General features: G+C 66.4%; 2 protein-coding genes across 3 annotated transcripts; one reads left to right on the top strand and one right to left on the bottom strand.

The window, feature by feature from the left end:
* Positions 1-1,463: 1,463 nt before the first annotated feature.
* On the top strand, positions 1,464-10,362 carry PKP3 (plakophilin 3). The gene is made up of 14 exons (XM_027959944.2): positions 1,464-1,585; positions 3,063-3,258; positions 5,148-5,224; positions 5,358-5,983; positions 6,071-6,194; positions 7,058-7,262; positions 7,611-7,785; positions 8,213-8,330; positions 8,403-8,570; positions 8,650-8,835; positions 9,060-9,213; positions 9,431-9,623; positions 9,720-9,807; positions 9,983-10,362. The coding sequence occupies exons 1-14, from the start codon at positions 1,511-1,513 to the stop codon at positions 10,016-10,018; spliced, it is 2,421 nt and encodes an 806-aa protein (XP_027815745.2). The 5' UTR covers positions 1,464-1,510; the 3' UTR covers positions 10,019-10,362.
* A 998-nt stretch (positions 10,363-11,360) lies between these two features.
* Positions 11,361-17,355, bottom strand: SIGIRR (single Ig and TIR domain containing). 2 transcript variants are annotated; one of them, XM_015103259.3, is made up of 10 exons: positions 17,146-17,355; positions 15,389-15,551; positions 14,385-14,583; positions 13,766-13,899; positions 13,527-13,667; positions 13,038-13,181; positions 12,575-12,677; positions 12,360-12,510; positions 11,984-12,173; positions 11,361-11,693 (listed from the first exon to the last, which is right to left on the bottom strand). In XM_015103259.3, the coding sequence occupies exons 1-10, from the start codon at positions 17,194-17,196 to the stop codon at positions 11,530-11,532; spliced, it is 1,440 nt and encodes a 479-aa protein (XP_014958745.2). In that variant the 5' UTR covers positions 17,197-17,355; the 3' UTR covers positions 11,361-11,529. The 2 variants fall into 2 exon arrangements, with proteins under 2 accessions (XP_014958745.2, XP_042094006.1); XM_042238072.1 differs by lacking the exons at positions 14,385-14,583; positions 15,389-15,551; positions 17,146-17,355 and adding an exon at positions 13,983-14,378.
* Between the last annotated feature and the right edge of the window lie 3,461 nt (positions 17,356-20,816).

Raw genomic sequence — 20,816 nt, 5'->3', positions numbered from 1 at the left:
CAGCCCGGGGACGGGAGGCTGAGAAGAGGCGGCGGGGTGGGCGTGGGTCCCGCAGCGACCTTCCCGCCAGAGGCGCGGAGCGTGCCCGCCCCGGAGGGACAAGCGCTGTGCCGGGTATGCGAGTCCAGGTAGGCGTCGTGGAGGAGGCGGCCCGAAGCCGTCGGACGCTGGAAGGTTCTCGGGCGCGGCGTCTCCCCGCGCCGGCCCCCCGCCCCTCGCCCTGCGCTGCGCCCGCGCGGGTGAGCGCCTCACCCGGCCCCATCCCCGCGCCGGCAGGCTGCGCCGCCCGCGCGATCTAAACTTCTCTGCGCTCCAGCGCGCTCCTGAGTCTCGTTAGTGATTCTGCTGTCTGCGTCGTCACCTTTCCCCCCCATTTCCGCCCTCCTCCAGGCTCTCGACCGAGAGGGGTGCCGGGCCCTCTGTACCTACTCCAGCTCGGGCTGCACACACCCGGCAGCCCTTTCCCCCTTCTCAGGGAGCGCAGCAAAGCCAGCAAAGGGTCCTCCTTCCAGCCGGCCCCTACTCTGGCCCCCGCCCCCTGCTCATCCCCAACCCCTCCCCCAGAGACTTTTGTAACAACTGCCTGGGGTCCCCTCCACGGTAGATGCCCCAACCCGACCTCTCAGCCCAGGCAGTCCTTGCCTGTAAATGCTGGCTTGCCCCTTGGGCCCTCACAGCCCTTCCTTCACACCCCCTAGGGCAGAGTCCAGGCTCCCCCACCACCCACCTCCCAAGTAAGAGCATCCATCACCCTTCCAGGCCTTCAGGTCCTGGGATCTCCAACGCAGATTCCCAGGTTTTCTAATCTCCCCCCAACCCCGCGCACTAGGGATGCCCTCCTCCAGGAAGACCCCTTCAAGGGCACCAATCGTCCTTATGCTGTCTCCCCCATGCACTCGCTCCAGAGAGACGGGGACTCTCCGGAGCAGAAGGCTGGTCCCAAAGGTGGGACAGGGCTCTGAGCTTGAGGGGGGACAGGTTTAAGCCACAGCCGGTCCCTCGGGCCCTGCAGCGGTTAGAGGAAGCTCCCTTGGGTCCCCAGGCTTTCCCTGGACAAGGGAATCACAAAGGGCAGAGATCTGAGGTGGGTGGTGGGAGGGGCGCACAGGTTCCCCAGGAGGCTCGGCACAGCCTGGGGCCACCCGCAGCCCTCCCTGCCAAGAGGAGGGGCGAGCGCTAGGGAACTGGCCCTGGGGACCCTGCAGGCGTCTGCCTGACCCCCACCTGCAGTCCGCCCGGAGGCCGGCTTCCCCAGGCACGCGGCCGGGTGGGCTGGGCCCCAGGTGGACGAGTGCAGGGCGGGCCCCAGGCCCGTGCCAGGCGACCTCCTCCAAGCGCACTCAGCGCCGCACGAACTTGTCTCCCGGGATTTTTCCACACAAAACATGACTCCCAGGGAAGCAACCGGTCTGATGAGCTGGCTGGGCGTGCAGGCATTCCCACCCCGCCCTCCTGGTGCCCCCGCAGTCCTGGCCTACAGCAAGGCCCCAGCAGCAGTGCTGGGCCCGGGATGCAGCCCAGGACTCAGCCCGCAGTCGTCTCTGGGGTGAGCCCCGGGGCCAGCAGCCTCCGGACCGCCAACAGGGTAGGTCGCCCACCCTGTGCATCCCCTTTTCCCCTGTGGCTCCACCCCAGGCGTCACCTGGACCTTTCTAGGGACCCTCCTCCACCCCTCTCCCCCCCAACTTATTTCTGCCTCCCTCCCCAGTCTCCTCCCCAGCACTGACCTCACCCCTAGGCTGCCTCCTGACCCGACACCACCTCACCCCCAGGCCACTGCCCCCAGCCACCATTCCCACCTGGGACCTTGTCCCCTGCCTTCAGGGACCCAGGGCCCAGGGTAAGGGTGTCCCACAGGAAGGAAGGCCGGCGAGGGTGGGCCCACGGTGACTGCGAGGGGAGCCGGGGAAGAACATGAAGCCGCTGGGCCCCTGCCCCCAGCCTTCCGGGGCTCAGCCCTCGCCCCACTCAGCCCACCAGGGGCCTGTCCCGGATCCCAGCTAAGCCTCCCCAGGAGGCCTTGGAGCAGGCAGTCCGGCCAGTGGGGGCACTCCCGGGAGACTCTGGGGCAAGCCCCGCTCTGCCGGGCTCTGACTCCTGCTCTGACTCCTGGACCGCCCCTGCCCATGCAGCTCCAGCCTTCCGGGTCCCTGCTGGCCTGGACTGCCAGTTCCTGCCTGCGTCCCCAGCCCGGGCAGGAGGGCCCCTCTGAGTCAACCCCCCGGGGCAGCCCCACCTGCCCCCGCTGAGCTGAGCCCTGACTCACGTGTTGGGAACAGCCTCCCACCCCCACCGCCTGGGGGGCAGACCAGAGAGGGCCCAGCCAGCCCTTTGGAGGCCTCTGCAGAGGAGGGCCTAGGGGTGGCTTCCGGGGTCTACGGGGTAGGGGGATATCTGGAGGGTCATGAGCCTGCGGTGGGCCCATCTAGCCCCCTGCTTCTGGGGTCTCTTGGGCACCAAGGATCCGGATAAGGACCCCATCGAGCCCTCTTCACCCAGAAGCTCCACCCCAAGCCTTCGATCCTCAACTCAGTCCCTTGGCCCCGAACCCTGCTAGGCCTCGCACCAGCCTCAGGTTGGCCGCCTGGTCCTCGCAGTTTCCCAGACCACCCCGTTCCCAGGCAGGGAGGGTCCTGGCCCTGACTCCCTGAGATGGCCGCCCTGGGCCCTTTCCCAGCGCTCGGGACAGTAGGCCCAAAGGACCAGCTGTGGCCTTTACAGGCAGGGAACAAAGGCGCAGACCCCTTCTGCCCTGTCCCGGGACGGGCGGAAGGAAGGGGAACGCGCAGGGCCTGTTCTTCCGCCCGAATTCCACCTTGAGCAGCCCCGCCCTCCCACCTGGCCCAGGTGTCCCCGCCCCTCGCTGAGCTCAGGGTTGGGCGGCGTCAGTCTCTGAGCCAGCCCTGGGCGAGGCCAGCGGGGAGGGGACTTCAGGGACAGGGCCGCGCGGGAAGAGACGGCGAGACAGCTCGGGCTTGAGGTGGCGACGGGGCCCAGGCCAGGCCGACCGCCCAGTGCCCGCCGCCATGCAGGACGGTAACTTCCTGCTCTCCGCCCTGCAGCCCGAGGCGGGCGTATGCTCCCTGGCGCTGCCCTCGGATCTGCAGCTGGACCGCCGGGGCGCCGAGGGGCCGGAGGCAGAGCGGCTGAGGGCGGCCCGCGTCCAGGAGCAGGTCCGCGCGCGCCTGCTGCAGCTGGGCCAGCAACCACGGCACAATGAGCCCTCCGAGCCTGACGGGGCGGCCGAGGTGGCCAGAGGTAGGCGGATGCGGGCCAGGTGGGCACCAGAGGGTGGCAGGTAGGGGTGGCCCCAGGGGCGTGGTGGTGCCAGGGCTGGAGGCCGCCGTGGGGCGACTCCGGGTTCAGCTCCCTGACTCACCCGGCCGCCTTGAGTCACCGCCCCGCCCCGCCAGGCGTGGGAGACGCCATGGGTGGGGCCTCTACCTCCCAGCAGGGACCCTGGGGTCCTCAGCGTGAGCCAGGGTGGGCCCCACCTGCCCCCTGTGCCCTGAGCCCCCTGCCCCAGCCAGACGTGGGAGAAGCGGCACCTGGCCAGCCAGCCGGGCCCATCTCGGTCGGCAAAGCCAGGACACGCACACGCCCCACATCCCACGGGCTCACATGCAGTCTCAGAGACACGCGGACATACACATCGGTCCCCCAGAGACAGAGACACAGATGCCCAGACTCCAGCGTCCACCCCTGGCCCCCTGGGAACGAGCAGACAGGACAGTGAGGGGCGGGGTCTGGGGCTCCTGGAGGAGAGCCACCTCCTGTCGGGCTAGAGTCTCCCTGCGGGATTGCGGGGCGGGGGGCCTGCCAGAGTGGCCCAGATACTCCCGCTGAGAACAGCCCGCGGGGAACGCCCTCGGGGCCAGGCAGCCCCCTGCGTGCAGAGACTCGGCTCCACCGGGCACGCGTGTGCACGACTGCGGCAGCGACCTCAGGGCGCTCCTGGAAATAGCACCCTCCTTGCCAGGCCGCAGCAGCAGGCACCGAGGTCAGGCGGGAAGAAGAGCCTGTGGGGTGTCAGGGTCAAGCCCTGGTCACAGATGCTCGAAGGCCCTTCCCAGGACTGGCCTCCAGTGCCGCTCGGGAGATGCGGGCCAGTCAGCGTAGGGGCCGCTGGGTTCCTGCGTCCTCCCCGCCCTGGGCCTCTCAGCCTTGCTCATGGCCCAGCTGGATGCCCAAGGGTCATGGGGTAGAGGAGGGAGCAGGGAGGGGTTAATTACCACCCCAGCTACCCTGGCAATTAGGGGGAAGAGGATTATAATTTTGGGGTGGGGGTAAGGTCCCCAGGCTCGGGGTGTGTCCCCCCAAGCTGAGCCTTCCTGGCATCAAAGGGTTAATAACCCCTGCCCAGAAGCCTCATTAACCAGGGCAGGTCTCCAGTTGGGGGAGTCCCCCCAGACCTAGCTGAGGCAGAGGCTGGGAGGGGGCCCCCTCCCCTTCACCCCTGCCCTGAGTCCCTTGCGCCCAGTCTCTCTCCCCTGGCCTTGGGCGGCTGGGACTCAGGAACCCCCTCCCCATCCAAAGGCCCTGCCCAGCAGGTGAAGCAACCCCAGCCGGGCTCCCACGGGCTGCCTGGTGTGACCTTTGCCCCGCTCCTCTCAGGGTGCCCTCAGCTCTTGCCACGGGCCTGTCCACCCGCGTGTCTGTTTAGTTGCCCCTTCAGCGTCCCTCCATTCTCCTGGCCTAGATACCCGCTCACGCGCCAGGCTGTTCACCCACCCGCCATGTCCTGGCGGTCCAGGCTGCCCCCTTCCCTCCGCTCCCCGCCCATCCGCCGCGTCCACTCACCATGCCGTCTGGCTGGCGCCTGTGCCCTGGGCTTGTGTGTGCCGGGGGTGGGGATGGCCCCGCCAGGTGGGTCAGGGGCCCAGCCCCGGGGCACAGCGTGTCCCTAAGCATCGCAGTGTCACCATGGTGGGCCAACAGCACAGGCCAGGCCCACAGGGGCCCGTGCGGCTTCCTGGCGAGGCCGCCAGGAGGTCAGCAGGGTGAGCGCGTCTGTCCCCCCCGGCGGGGTGGGGGGCTGTGGGAGGGGTGGCGAGGCGCCGCCCAGCCAGCCTCAGGGCGGAGGGGAGGCAGGAGGCCAGCGCCTGCCGTTGGCCCAGTGGGCTGTGCTGCCCCTGCCCCGCCTGCAGGTGCATCCCGGGCTCAGTACCACACGTTGCAGGCCGGCTTCAGCTCTCGCTCCCAGGGCCTGAGTGGGGAAACCTCGGTGAGTGACGCCCCTGTAGCCTGGAGCCCTGAGGCGGGGGTTCCGAGGGGGGCTGGGCTCCGCGGTCAGGAAGACAGACCCGCTGAGCCCCCGTGCCCCCTCACTGCCCTCCCCTCCCCTCCCTGCCCCACAGACCTTCCGGCCCATCGCCAAGCCCACCTACAGCCCTGCCTCCTGGTCTTCCCGCTCGGCCGTGGACCTGAGCTCCAGTCGGAGGCTAAGCTCCATCCACAACGGGGGTGGTGGCTTTGGGGCCGCAGGGTACCGGGGTGCCCCACCAGCCGCACCGGTGCCCGCCCGGCCTGTGTCCTTCCACGAGCGTGGTGGGGCAGGCAGCCGGGCAGATTACGACACCTTGTCCCTGCGCTCGCTGAGGCTGGGGGCCGGGTGCCCGGATGACCGATACAGCGTGGTGTCCGAGCAGCTGGAGCCGGCGGCCACGTCCTCCTACAGGGCCTTTGCCTACGAACGCCGGGCCAGCTCCAGCTCTAGCCGGGCTGGGGGCCTGGACTGGCCGGAGGCTACTGAGGGACCACCCAGCCGGACCATCCGTGCCCCTGCCATGCGGACCTTGCAGCGGTTCCAAAGCAGCCACCGCAGCCGGGGAGTGGCTGGGGGCGGGCCCGGGGGCATCCCGGAGCCCGTGACCCGCGCACCCTCTGTGCGCAGCCTCAGCCTTGGCGACTCGGGGCACCTGCCGGACATGCGCGGGCTGGACAGCTATGGCGGCCACCGCACTCTGCAGAGGCTCAGCAGCGGGTGAGCTGGGACGGGTTTGCGGGGGTGGCTTCTGCCACGACCCCAGTCCATCCTCAGATCAGCCTAACCCGTCTCTTGTCTCTGCAGATTCGATGACATCGACCTGCCCTCAGCAGTCAAGTACCTCATGGCCTCAGATCCCAACCTGCAGGTGCTGGGAGCTGCCTACATTCAGCACAAGTGCTACAGTGACGCAGCCGCCAAGAAGCAGGTGACCATCCCTGCTGACCACGCCCATGGACCCCCTTCATTCCCTGTCCTCTGGTCCCTGACCACCCTCGCTGACCCCCAAACTGACTGGGCAGACCTGGGCCTACCCAGAGCATCCCCAGCAGAGGAAGGGTGGGAGGGATGGACATACACGTGCTGACACCCACACACCTCTGTGCACACCGGAATATAGACACATCTCAGTGTACACACCTGCCTACACCTGCAACCTCTGCACACTTCTGTGCATACCTGCACACCTCTGCACACAGCTGCACACCTCTGTGCACACCGGAATATAGACACACACGTCTCTCAGTGTACACACCTGCCTACACCTGCAACCTTTGCACACCTCTGCACACACCTGAATATAGACACACACGTCTCTCAGTGTACACACCTGCCTACACCTGCACACGTCTGTGCACATCTGCACACCTCTGCACACTCCTGAATATAGACACACACTTCTCTCAGTGTATACACCTGCCTACACCTGCAACCTTTGCACACACCTGCATACCTCTGCACACACCTGCACACTTCTGCACACACCTGCACACTTCTGCACACACCTGCACACCTCTGCACACATGTGCACACCTCTGTGCACACTGGAATATAGACACACACGTTTCTCAGTGTACACACCTGCCTACACCTGCACACCTTTGCACACACCTGCACACTTCTGCACACACCTGCACACTTCTGCGCACACCTGCACAGCCCTGCAAACATTTGCATATGTACGTACATAACCTGCCTACATCTGGACACCTCTGAGCACATCTGCACGTATCTGCACACACCCATCCATCGTTTGCACACTTGTTAACACCCGCATGCCTGTGCCCGCAGGCCCGCAGTCTGCAGGCTGTGCCTAGACTGGTGAAGCTCTTCAACCACGCCAACCAGGAAGTGCAGCGCCATGCCACAGGCGCCATGCGCAACCTCGTCTATGACAACGCGGACAACAAGCTGGCCCTGGTGGAAGAGAACGGCATCTTCGAGCTGCTGCGGGCGCTGCGGGAGCAGGACGACGAGCTCCGCAAAAACGTCACAGGTGGCCTGGTCCCCACCTGCTATCCCACCCCTCTGCCACCCAACTCCCGCACCTCCCACCGCCTCTTCCCTCGTCCCCCACGGCCATTCCTTGGCACATCTCTTTGGAGCCAGCCTCCACCCCAGGGCGCATGTCCCCAAGGGTCATCGTTTCTGCCCTGCTGCAGCCCCATGACCCTCTGGGTCACACCCAGGCTGTCCCCAGGAAGGCTGGCGGGTGAGGCTGGCAGTGCCCCGCAGGGAGAGGTCAGGAGCCTTCTCCCTACCACCTGAGAAAGACAGAGGGGCCGGAGGCCTCAGAGGTCCCCAGAGGTGGTCCCTGACCACAACCGTGGCCCACCCGCCACAGGGATCTTGTGGAACCTGTCCTCCAGCGACCACCTGAAGGACCGCCTGGCCCGGGACACGCTGGAGCAGCTCACAGATCTGGTGCTGAGCCCCCTGTCGGGAGCAGGCGGGCCGCCCCTCATCCAGCAGAACGCCTCTGAAGCCGAGATATTCTACAATGCCACCGGCTTCCTCAGGTGCGCCGGGTGGCCGTGGGGCCCTGAGGTCCAAGGGACGAGGCGGAGCCACTGGGTTGGTGGGGACGGGGTCACTGGGGGACGTGGACGGACCCAGCAAGGCAGAGGTGCTGACCCACGAGTGGAGTGGGTCACCAGGTGTCCCCTGCCCAGCCAGATGTCAACAGACTGCAGGTTCGGGTTTCTTTAAATCAGGGACTTGATCTGACATTTCTCACCTGCCCTCACCCCGGACAATTTGAGGAGTGGTTGGGGGTAGGTGTGCAAAAGCGTGGGAGCGACAGTGTCCATCAGGAACCAGGAGCAGGAGGTGCTGGGGGTGGGCCCAGCGCGGGGCTGGGGAGGAGCTCAGCCTTGGGCTCAGCTCGCTGTGGGGTGGCTCTGCCTGGGGTCCCTGCACAGGCCTCTCACCTGTCTCCACCCGCAGGAACCTCAGCTCCGCCTCCCAGGCCACTCGCCAGAAAATGCGTGAGTGCCACGGGCTGGTGGACGCGCTGGTCACCTACATCAACCACGCCCTGGACGTGGGCAAGTGTGAGGATAAGGTGAGGGCCGGCCTGGGCCCGGGGGCCCCGGGGGCGCCAGCCTGCCCTGACCGCGGTCCCCTCCGTCCACAGAGCGTGGAGAACGCCGTGTGCGTGCTGAGGAACCTGTCCTACCGCCTGTACGACGAGATGCCACCCTCAGCCCTTCAGCGGCTGGAGGGCCGGGGCCGCCAGGACATGGGGGCACCCCCGGGCGAGGCGGTGGGCTGCTTCACTCCACAGAGCCGGCGGCTCCGAGAGGTGGGCCCAGACTGGGGCGGGCGGGCAGAAGCAGGGGTCCCAGGCAACCTCGGCTAACCCTCCATGCTCTCCTGCCCAGCTGCCCCTCACGGCCGACGCCCTCACCTTTGCTGAGGTGTCTAAGGACCCCAAGGGCCTCGAGTGGTTGTGGAGCCCCCAGATCGTGGGGCTGTACAACCGGCTGCTGCAGCGCTGTGAGCTCAACCGGCACACGACGGAGGCGGCGGCCGGCGCGCTGCAGAACGTCACCGCGGGGGACCGCAGGGTGAGGCGGTGGGGCCGGGCTGGGCAGGATGGGAAGGCAGGGGCCGCTAAGCAGCAGCGGGAGCGTGAGGTCAGCGCCCCAGACGGCAGGGGCCTTGGCTCCTGAGGACCTGGGTTCTGTGCCGGACTCGAGGGAGGCGCCAGGAGGTCTGGGCTGGCAGGGCCTGAGCCGCGGGTGGCTTGGGGCGCCAAGCACCTCGCTCACCAGCCCCCTCCTGCCGGCAGTGGGCGGGGGTGCTGAGCCGGCTGGCTCTAGAGCAGGAGCGCATACTGAACCCGCTGCTGGACCGAGTTCGGACCGCTGACCACCACCAGCTGCGCTCACTGACAGGCCTCATCCGAAACCTGTCCCGCAACGCCAGGAACAAGGATGAGATGTGTGAGTCGGCCGTCCAGCAGCCTGGGTTCCGCCTCCCCTGTGGACCGGGCGCTCGCCTGGACTCTGCCTTTACTGCCACCCTGGGGCCAGCTTCTGGGAGGCCAGAGTCAGTGGACAGGCAGGCTCGCCAGCTCCCTGGGGGAGCAGGGGACGGCAGGTGCCACGGGGGCGGCGGGGGGAGGGGCAGTGGAGACCCACCTCCCCGACCTCCTGGCAGCCACCAAGCTGGTGAGTCACCTGATCGAGAAGCTGCCTGGCAGCGTGGGTGAGAAGTCTCCTCCAGCCGACGTGCTGATAAACATCATAGCTGTCCTCAACAACCTCGTGGTAGCCAGTCCCGTGGCTGCCCGGGACCTGCTCTACTTCGACGGGCTCCGCAAGCTGGTCTTCATCAAGAAGAAGCGGGACAGGTCAGGGCCCAAACCCCGTGCCCACCCTGCCCCCCGCCTGGCCCTGCCTCCTGGCTGTGCCTGTCACCCCGCTGACCCCTGCCCCCCACCCCCCAGCCCTGACAGTGAGAAGTCCTCCCGGGCGGCCTCCAGCCTCTTGGCCAACCTGTGGCAGTACAACAAGCTGCACCGAGACTTCCGGGCGGTACGTTCCCGTGGCCCCGGGCAGGCGGGGCTGCGAGCGTGGGGTGTGGAGGCGGGACAGCAGGGAGGGGCAGGGAAGCCACGTTGCACAGGAGGCCTGGATGGCCCGGGCCTGCTGCCAGCATACTGGAGGTGGGGCAGCAGAGCCCTGACTCTGGGTCCCCTCTCCGCTGCAGAAGGGCTACCGGAAGGAGGACTTCCTGGGGCCGTAGGCGAAGCCTTCCAGGAGAAGGAGAATGCGATGTGACCCAGCCTCCTAGGGAAGGGCTCAGCTCAGGGCTGCTCGCCAGCCGGCCTGGAGGAGAAGGTTGAGGATGGCCCAGGGGCCTCTCGCTGGAGCCCTGTCCACATGCAACGTGAAGGCCTGGGCCACGGGGGAGGGGAACGAGGGCTTGCAGCTGGGGAATTGGCTTCTGCGGGGCATAGGGGGGCAGGGCTTGAGGCTGCTCTGATGCCTGGGGTGGTGGCCAGGTCACACTGGCAGAGGTGGTGCTGGCTGTGCCCCAGCGGTGCCTTGGGACAGCCAACAGTGGGAATAAAGGTGGCCGTGGACGCAGCCCCTCGTGCTTCCTTGGCTGGTCAGGTCTAAGGGTGCAACAGTGTCCCCAAGCACAGCCGTATTTGCCCCTGAGGACACTCCCCCCGGGCCCATGCACAGATCTCTCTGGTCAGGGGACACAGGACCGGGGGAGGGAACGTCCCAACAGCAGGAGAGCCGGCGGAGGCGGAGGCGGACGGCGGAGGCGGCCTCGAGCTGAATGAGACACCTGTGCAGAGGAATGGCCTCTTCTGAGCAGTGTGCCCACTGCTGACTTTAGTGCCACCCTTCTGGGTTGTGCTCACATGGCACCTGCACCCCAACATCTCTCTACCCTGCCCTGCCCTGGGGGTGCCCTGACAGCTTCACTCATACTGTCTGAGGCTTGGGGTCCGGGAGCTCTGGGACTCCTCCCCATCCCACCATGTCAGGCCATTTGGTCATGATGCTCCCAGAGATAGTTTACAACAGACGTTCCCGCAAAGCTCAGCACCTGCAGTCTGTAAGGGGCCTGCCCCCCCCAGGGGCCGTCTGGCTCACAGTGGGACTGGAAGCGGTCATGGCCCAGGGCAGGGAGGCCTGAGGAGGGCGCTGAGAGAGGCGCCTGAGCTGGCTCAGGGTGGAGGGGCAGCGTTTGAGGGGGCGGCCAGGCGTGCCGACCAGGTGGCCACATGAGACAAGGGCAGGGTCCAGGGCCCTGGGTGCTGAAGCTCCAGTGCTCTGGCCACCTGATGCAAAGAGCCAGCTCGTTAGAAAAGACCCAGCTGGGAAAGGCTGCGGGCGGAAGGGCGACAGGATGCGGCGGTTGGGCGGCGTCGCCACGATGGGCACGGGTCTGAGCTCCGGGAGACAGCGGAGGACGGGAGGCTGGCGTGCTGCAGTCCATGGGGTCGCAAACTCAGACGTCACTGACCGGCGGAACACCAACCAGGGCCCCAGAGGGGCCAGGGCGGAAGTGAGGGGCCTTCCACCCAGGACACCTGCTTCCTGCCGCAGGAGAGAGGCTGAGACTCGGGTGGGATTCAAAACGTCTTTATTTCTGGCAGGAGGTGGACAGCTGGGGCTGGGTCCACTCTCTTATCCTGAGGTCCCAGGACTGCAAGTAGACAGGTCCTGCTGTGTGGGATTAAAAACACCCAGCCCTGCCGCCCGCACCCCGGCACCCTGCTGCTCCAGGGGGCAGGGCTACATGTCGTCCTCCGACACCAGGCAGTAGAAGTCCGTGCGGGCACTGTAGTTCCGGGAGCCAAGGTCTGACACGTCCACCTCGCTGCCTTGGCCCTCTCCGAGCGAGGCCGCACTTGCGGGTGGAGGAGCTGCTGGCTCCCCAAAGACAGGCCCTCGCACACCTGGGGAGGGGCACCGCCAGGCCTCAGGCTGGGCTGCACACTGCCTGCCTCCTGCCAGGTCACTCCCTGCTGCCCCTGCAGCATGGTGGCCTTTGCGGTTCCCAGGCAGGCCCTGGGCCCAACCACCTCTATGGAAGAGGCAGCAGGAGGCGCTGGGAGTTAAAGCCATCCATGGCTGCCGGGCATGGTCCCCAGCACCTAGGCCCCTTCAGGGGCTCCTTCACTTTATGCAGCCTCCCTCCAACTCAGGCTGACCTTCTGGGGCTCAGGGGTGGGGCTGGTGGGCCTACCCAGGTCCCCCTCAGGGTCGGGGTCCAGCTCGGGGTCCAGGCTCCGACCCTCTGGGAGCCGGCCTCGCGCAATCAGCATGGGGTCCTTGTCGTCCTGCAGCCGGGTCTGGGGGTCTCCCTCCATCGATCTGTACTGCACCTTCCGTGGCAGCGCCAACCGTAGCTCTTTCCAAAAATCGGAGGAAGGCGTCTGGAGGCAAGGTGGGGCAGTTAACGTGCGTGACCACGTGAATGGGGCTTGGGGGGGGGCGGTGCCAACACATAAAGACCCTGGCCTCCTCGGCCCCCAAAAGCCCACTCCTCTGGGCAGCTGACCACGGAAGCCTCCCCTCCGGGGCCCCATGCACAGCACCCCGTGCGCCCCGCCCCTCCGCACCACAGAGCCGGGCTTCCAGAGCAGCAGGGTCACGAGGTGGCGATGCTGCCGCAGCAGGCGCAGCGCGGGGTGCGCGGGGTCGCGCCGCTGGCCCTCGAAGGTGATGAAGATGGGTCTGCGCGTGAGCTCCAGCAGCCGGCACAGGCCCTCCCTGCGAGGGCAGCACTGTTAGAGCCGGCGCGGCTGAGGCCCGCCCAGCCCAGCGCGGGACCCACCGGAAGCTGTGACTGCACCAGGCCCGGCCCAGGAAGGCATCCGACAACACCACCACAAGTCGCCGGCAGCGGCTCAGGTTCACCAGGAGGTCTGCCGACGGCTCTGCAGGACCCGGGCATCAGCGGGGGCAGCACAGACTGGGCCCTGGAGGGGCGGGGCCCTGGGAGGGGCGGAGGACCCGACGAGGCGGGGCCCTGGGAGCCCGAGGCGCGGTGGGGAGGGGCCTGGGGCCGAGGAAGACTTGAGGGGCGGAGCCTGGGAAGGCGGGATCTGTGACCCAGCGGGGGCGGGGCGTGCACCGGGGCAGGGCGGGGCCCAGCGGAAAGGGGAGATGGGCTCGAGGGGGCGGGGCCCTGGGGCGGGGCCTGGGCCGAGCCAGACCTGAGGGGCGGGGCCTTGGAAGGCGGGACCTGTGACCCAGCGGGGGCGGGGCCCAAGCGGAAAGGGATGGGGCGCCGGTACCCGCGCGCGGCAGGAGGTCGCGGTCGTCCAGAAAGAGCTTGTAGCCACGATGCCGCTCCAGCTGCGGCTTCAGGATGAAGTTCACGAACTTCCGGTCCTCAGGGCTGTCGCTGTAGGAGATGTAGGCGTCGTAGAGCTTCCCGTCTACGGACAGCGGCGGGTCAGCGCGGCCGCTTTCCCGGCCTGGACCAGCCACCTTCAGGGTCCCCTAAACCTCCCCCCTGTGCCAGGGAAGCCAGGCAAGCCCCCCAGACGAGAGAGACTCAGCAGACCCTGGCTCAAGCACCGCCTGGATTCGTCGTCAGCACAGGATTCCGGGTGGAGGCCTGGGACCAGGGTACCGTGACCCCCTTCTGCCCGCCCTGCGCCCTCCTGGGCTGCACAGGGACACCCCTCCTCCAGAGCCCTCCAGGGACGGATGCCTCCTCACCCCCACCTAAAGACTGAGCCTAGGGAGGCCCCCTTCCCCCACGTCCGGGCCCCACGCACCGTTCATCTCCACCTCCCCATACTTGTCTTGGTACCAGAGCAGCACATTGAGCCGACACTTCACGTACAGCAGCGCCACCAGGAGCAGGGCCAGCAGGGCCAAGAGCGAGGCCAGCACCGCGGCCACATGTCCCGCCAGGCCTGGGGACAGAGCCGCTGTCTGAGCCTCCCCAGCACCCTCCGGGCCTCAAGTCTCCCCAGGGCTCCCTCCTACCACGTACCCCAGTGCACCCCCTCACCAGCTCTCCAAAGAGTGAAGGAAGACGAGCTGACGTTCTGGAGGGAGCAGGTGAAGGTCCCGAAGTCCTCAGCTCTGGTCAGGTTGATCCCCAGGACACTGGACACAAGCACCTCTGACCAGTTGGTCTTGACCCTGGGGAGACCAGGCCCCATCCCCTCACCTGGGGCCCGAGAGCATCACTGGATGCCCCAGAGCCCCAGTTGTCTGGGACTCACCCAAACAGGCTGCAGATTTGGGCTTCCTGGCAGTCCCTAGACCGTAAGCTGAGAGAAACGGCCAGAACATGGCGGGGGTGTGGGTCTCTTTTGGGACAGTCACCCTGATCCTGGGTCCGGGTCCTGGAGGTGCTCACATCCCAGGCCTGGCCCAGCAGCCAATGAGTGGGTTCAGGCCGTAGCACTCTGCTGGCGCCCATGGCTCCGGGTGGTCTACAAGGTGAGTGTCTAGAGGGGCCGCCTGTCCCTGTAGCCGCTTAGTCTGCATCCAGAGTGGCGCTCTGCCCACGTCATGGCTGCCCAGTCACTCCCCAGCGCATGTCCAGGTGACTATAGACCAGAGTGTAGGCCAGAGAGGCCACTGGCTGCATGGCGCCTGACCCTGGACACCTCATCTCTTACCAGGAGTGCTCATGGAGGTGATAGAGGCTTCCATTGCTCAGCAGCAGCCCGTCTTTCAGCCACTGTACTGAGGGCAGGGGGCAGTGGGGCCCCGAGACCACCAAGGCTGTGCAGTTCAGTGTGACCGTGCTGCCCAGGGCAAGCCCCAGGACCTGGTTTCCAGACGGGGACAGGAAGTCAGGGGCCTTGTCGCAGGCTCCTGCAGAAAGAGGACCCAGTGGGTTACCTGTGCCTGTGATGCCAGCCTCCCACTGTGCACAGATGGTCGGCGGGCCAGGAAAATACCACGGAGGCCAGTGGCACGTGCTGCTCGGTAACCACACCGTGTCCACCCACAAGTCCCAGGGGGACAGGGCCTGGCCCTTGGCACATCTTCTCCCAGCAGCGGCTAGTTCTTACATGTTCTGCCTGCCCCGGATGTGGCTGCCCTGTCCTCAGAGAGGATGTCAGTGTGGAGGGCTGTGGCCAGAGTCACGGCTGAGGTGACCCCACCGCCACCCCAGCCCTGCAGGACCCGCCTAGCTGCCTGTGTGCCCAGGGCAGGAGCCAGCACACATGTTCTGCGTACACCCGTGGCCCACTCTGTGGCGTCGAGGCCCTGGCCCCTCAGCTGGACAGTGGTGATTTGGGAGACTTGGGTTGGACATGCCAGCACCTTCAACCTGGTAGAAAGTTGGGGTTCCGGGGCCCTCTACTTCTGGCCACAGGCAAGCATTCTCACCTCCCCGAGACCTGAACTTCCTTGTCTTTAAATTGGGGTGATGAGCCCAAGCCGGCAGTCAGAGAAGGAAGCCATCATCTTGGCAGTGAGGGCTCCCAGTAGCCCACATCTACCCACCCGATCCCAGTGGCCCCCACCAGCCCCCACTCCCAGTATCCCTGGGCTTTACCAACCCCCCATGAGCAGGAGAGGGGGAGGGCCCATCTCAACCGCACTGCAGCGTGGAGCCAGCCTGGGGCAGGAGGTGGAGTGGAGCCCGTGCCCACCCTCTCTGACTGTCTACCTGCCATGGTCTGGCCGGGGCCTCCTCGAGGCAGGCTGGACACTGGTGCCACCCACAGCGCCACGGGGCTCCTTGGCTGAGCAGGCTGATCCCCCAAGGGCTGAGCAAGATTCACTCTCTGTCCTTGTGGCCGGTCAGTCAGGGCGCCAGGACGGGTCAGAGGCTGCCGCCATCCCCAGGAGCAAGTTAAACAAGAACAGGATGAGTTAACGTGTAACTCTGGCCTCGGAAGCACTGCCTCTGCCCCAGCTGTCCTGCGGAAGCCGCAGAGCACCGCGCACGGCCTGGACTGAACTTCATCTGCCCTAGGGACACCCGACGGCCCAGGGTGGGCAGCATCCCTGGCACCCTTCCTGAGCCCAGGAGCTGGCCTGGTTCCCAGGTCCTCTGGGACAAGGCTGCCACATACAGACGGGGGCTGTGTACGGCTGCACTCAGCCTGTACTGAGGCTCCGAGGGGCTGGGGGCCTCACTCCCAGCCTGGGTGCAGCAAGAACAAAGCACGTGAGGCCAAGGTGTCGAGCAGAAGGGGCCGCGGGGCTCAGGCTGGTCTCGGGGGCAGCCCTCCTTCCAGGTCCTGTGCATAAAATGTCATCTTCAGACCACAGACTCTCGTCCGCATTGTCCATCGGTTCTCCGAGGCAAACCCCCACCGACCCACAGGTGGCCTTTCTCTCCCACGCAGGGTGGGACCGCCACCCGCCAGACGGCAGCAGCTACACATACACACCTCTTGACACAAAAAGCTCTTAGTGAGCTGGGCTGCGGGGCGGGTCAGTGAAGCCCGGGCTCAGAGCCTTCGAGGACAGCGTCCTGGCCCTGGGCCTCGGGCACCTGCTCCCTGGCTCCAGGCAGGTTCTCACTGGGCATCCAGTCCTCTCCCACCTCCCTGTGAGTGGACACACTGGGGCCCCGCCTCCTTCAGGCCCCTCCCCGCCCGCGGGGCCCGTGAGGCTTTGCGGGGACAAGCTCCCCCAACTCCCTCTGCACGGAGGGGACCCAACGTGGACCCAGGGTCAGCTGGAGCCCCTGCCTTGGCTGGGCTGGGACTTCCTCACAAACGGGTGAAGCACAGGCTTCCTCCCAGCAGGCAGGGGCAGAGGGTCCTGCCCCGAGCCGTCTGGAGTGGAGGGCAGCCTGGGAGGTCCCTGAAGCGGAAGAACCAGCCACGAGGGCTGTGGGGCCTGGGCAGCTCGCACCCCCGGCCCAGAGCAGGAAGCCCAGGGCAACCCCAGTCGTGGCCCCTTGGCCTCCACACACTGACACACCTCTGACCCCTGTCACCCTTAGAGCCTCCTGGAAGTTAAGGCCAGGCGGCAGGTGCCCCCCACACACCGTGCCCAGTGGCCCCGCTGCAACGCCCCCTCTCCTCTGCACAGCCTCTGTGTTGCACCCCCAGCCCCTGCACACCACTTGTGGCTGCACGCTTGGTCCCTGCGCACATGCGCACACTCCCCACACGCCTGACACTATGGCGGTCCACATACCTGGCACACAGCACACACTTGCCAAGTTCCCCAGGGCATACAGCCAAGAGCATCTGTGTACACCCCACGCCACACACACTGCTCCTCCTGCCCACCCTCGGCCTCCCATCACCCCTCTTCCTCTCACAGGCACACTTGCCCCACGCACACACGTGCACACTCGAGCTGCATGCTCACACAGGCCTGATTTTGAGGACAGGCCTCAGGCCGGGAAAGGCATTTGAGGACAGGGACGCAGGCTCACGCTAAGCAGGGAAGGCATGAAGTCACCTGGCTCCAGCTCTTTCCTCCTGAGGAGGGGATGCCCATCACTGACGTCATTGGCGTGAGCTTGGGTGCGATCGCTTTGCTCAGCTGGGCCCCTGGCCCAGCCTAAAGTAGCACCGCGGCCCCGGATGCATCGCCGGGTACGGCGAGGACCCGGCTCTTGTTTGTGTATTTTAATCAGAAGTTTCCCGGTAGCTTCCTGGCTTTGCAGTCACATCCTCTCCTAAACCTAAACCCCACCCAGGCACCCCTCCTCCCCGGCGGGCTGGCGGGCAGTTGGTGGTTCTCCCCGCCAGCCCCGCCTGCCCCAGTCTTCCTGTAACTCTGAGTCAAGCGGCTCCTTCCTCTGGGGCCCGCCCCAGCCCACCACGGCCCGGGCCTTCCCTTCTCAGGCTAGATCTAGAAGGCCGGGGCCCACGGTGATATGTGCGGGTCCTGGCCAGCAGACCCCCAATCAGGGCTGTCCCGCACACCAGCGAGGAGCTGGGCAGCCTGGCCTGCTTCCCGGACAGCCCTGTGGACCCAGCACCTGGAGAGGGCGGGCTCCGTGTAGCTCCCCTGACCCCAGCGAGCATCTCTGACCTGCTGGGGTGGTGCGGCTCCCGTGGAGACTCTCGCCAATGATGGAACCTTGAGCAAAGCTCTCTGGCCCCCGTCCTGGCCACCTCCGAGGTGTAGCCCCCAAACAGTGAGCAGTTACAAGCAACCTGGGTTATCACGTGGGCCTTAGCCCCTTTTTCTACATAAGGAAGCAGTCAGGAGGCCTCAGCGAGGCTCCCAGATCTGAGCCCAGGTCGGGGGCAGCCTGAGGTCACCACAGACTCCTCTGCACCCTCATCCTGGACTGACCTGGCACTCAGCCCAGCACTGGTGGCTGATGGCACTGCTCATGGGAATCAGGCAGGGTCCTTCGTGGCCCCTGTCCCTGCCCTCACCCCTGGGGCAGGGCCTTCCCTTGGAGCAGTCTCATCCCACATCCTTAATCTGACCCTTTCCAAGGCTCCTTGCTCAAACACCCCCACCCCGTGGCCCTCAGGGCCTTTGGATAACGGTGCATCTTGGGCTCTGGTCCCATAGACCCTGCCCGCATGCCTTCACCACTGGGCCGCAGCTCCTCCAGGGTGCCCCGGTGGGCCCTGAGGCTGAGTGAGCAACAAAAGCACCTGATGGACAGGTTGATGGGCGCCGGCGGTCAGCGGCCTGCCCAGAAGCGCCCAGGCGGAGGCAACGAGCTAGGTAGTCCCCGGTGTCCCCACCAGCCTTGCTGCCTCCCAGAGCTCCTGCCAGGTTGCCTGCCGCCCCTCAAGCCGGCCCGCGTCCCCGCCTCACACCCTCGGCTGGGCGCTCTGCCGCCTCCGCTCACGGCCGGCGTCCCCGCCGCGTCCCCCAGGGCCCCCTCCCCAGAGCGAGAAGAAACCCCCCGCGCCTCGGGCGCTCCAGGGAACCGCCCGCGGGCCCGGAGCCCGCCCCCTGCACCGCCCAGCGCGCTCGGCCGCGCGCCCCGCGGCTCCCAGAAAGCCCGGCCTCGCGAGGGCGCTCCGCCTTCCCCGGGCTCCACGGCTGCCCGGAGGCCCGGCCCGCAACCGCCCCCTGTGCCCACGGCCTGCCGTCTGGCCGGCTGCTTGGCACCCAGAGGGTCTGAGCGACCCCCTCGTCTGGGGCACGCGGCCCTCTGCGCCTGGCGCGTGCTTCCTCCCCGGACGTCTCTGCCGAAGCGCCGCGGCCCCGCCAGCCGCCAGCCGGGAGGCCGCCGCCGCGCCCCGCGCCCCCCGCCCCGCGCTCCCCGCCTTCCGGAGGGGGGCCCGGCCTCCGCACGCGGCCCTGCGGCTGCGGTGAGCCGGGCGGGCGGGGCGCGCGCGGTTGGAGGGCGCGGGGGGCGGGCTCGCGGAGCCGCGCGGCCGGAGGTAGCTCCGCCCGGGGACAGGTGCGCCCTGGGAGGCCTGCGGCCTGGGCTCCGCTCGCCGCGGCGCTGCTTTTCCCCTTTCTGGCCGAGGGCCGCGGGCGGAGCGGGGAGAGCGGCCCTCGCCCCCGCGACCCCGAGGGGCCAGGCCTCAGGGGAGCGCCGGCGACGCGCGCGGCGGGCCCGGCTCCGAGTCGCTTGCTGCGGAACCGCGCCGGTCACAGCCCAGACGCTCCGCGGGCCAAGAGGCGCCTCGGCACCCCCAGGCTCCAGGCTCGGTCCTGGCTCCTGGGAGCCGAAAACCGCCGCGCACTTCCGCCGACAGGAGCAGCGATCTCCACTCACCTGCGGCCAGACTCGAGGCTCGCGCGGCCGCGAGGGCGGAGCGGCTCACCTGGGCCAGGTGCGCGGCGGCGACAGCCCCAGCGACGGCGGCAGGTGCGGCCCCGCCCAGCGGCCGGGCGAGGGCGGACCCTAGTGTCTCGCTTTGCGCCCGCAGGCTGGTTGGTGTTCAAGAATGTCCTGCGCTCAGCCCTGTGGGGTCGCGGCCGCCGGGCCTGGGGGCAGGGGCCAAACCGGCCCTACCAACCCGGACTGGCTTGGTGCCCCAGGGACTCCTCAGAAATTCCGCCGCCCCCAGGGGCGCCCGCGGCAGTTCTGGCCCTCGGCCCAAGCTCTTCCTCTTCCTCCAGGAAAGCTGCCGTGACTCTGCCCCTAACAGGTGCAGGCACTCCTCACTTCTCCGTGGAGAGCGGGAGGTTACTGCATTCCAGGCCTTTCCCCATCTGGACCTCAGTTTCCCAGCTAACCCTGTTGTTGTTCAGTGGATAAGTCAGGTCCCACCCTTTTCTACCTCAGGGACTGCAGCAGGAGTCAGGCTCCCCTGTCCTCCACTTCTCCCAGACTTCGTTCAAACGCCTGTCCACTGAGTCGGTGACGCTATCTAACCATGTCATCACCTGCTGCCTCCCTCTGCCTTCAATCTTTCCCAGCATCAGTCTTCTTCAATGAGTCAGCTCTTCGCATCACGTGGCCGAAGCATTGGATTTTCAGCTTCAGCAACAGTCCTTCCAACGAATATGTAGGGTTAATTTCCTTTAGGATTGACTGGTGTGACCTCCTTGCAATCCAGGAGACTCTGTTAATTTCCTTTAGGATTGACTGGTGTGACCTCCTTGCAATCCAGGAGACTCTCCAGAGTCTTCTCCAGAACCGCAGTTTGAAAGCGACACTTCCTCGGCGCTCAGTATCCTGTATGGTCCAACTTACATGACTACTGGAAAAACCACTGCTTTGACTGTTTGGACCTTTGTGGGCAAAGCAATGTCTCTGCTTTTTAATGCTCTGTTCTAGGTTTACCATAGCTTTCCTTCCACGGAACAAGCATCTTTTGATTCCATGGCTGCAGTCACCGTCCGCAGTGATTTTGGAGCCCCAGAAAATAAAATCTGCCACGGTTTCCACCTTTTCCTCTTCTGTGTGCCGTGAAGTAATGGGACTGGATGCCATTCAGTTCTTTGAATGTTGAGTTTCAAGTCAGCCTTTCCACTCTCCTCTTTCACCCTCACCCTTTGCTTTCTGCCATTTAAGTGGTATCATCTGCATATCTGAGGTTGCTAATTTTTCTCCCGGCAGTCTTCATTCCAGCCCGCATTCTGCATGATGTACTCTGCATACAAGTTAAATAAACAGGGTGACAGTATACAGCCTAGATATAATCCTTTCCCAGTTTTGAACCAGTCAGTTGTATGTCTGGTTCTAACTGTTGCTTTTT

This window comes from Ovis aries, chromosome 21 (assembly GCF_016772045.2).
Source record: "Ovis aries strain OAR_USU_Benz2616 breed Rambouillet chromosome 21, ARS-UI_Ramb_v3.0, whole genome shotgun sequence".
Classification (NCBI taxonomy): domain Eukaryota; kingdom Metazoa; phylum Chordata; class Mammalia; order Artiodactyla; family Bovidae; genus Ovis; species Ovis aries.
Note: the sequence above shows the minus strand (reverse complement) of the source record. Positions and strands in the feature narration are given on the sequence as shown.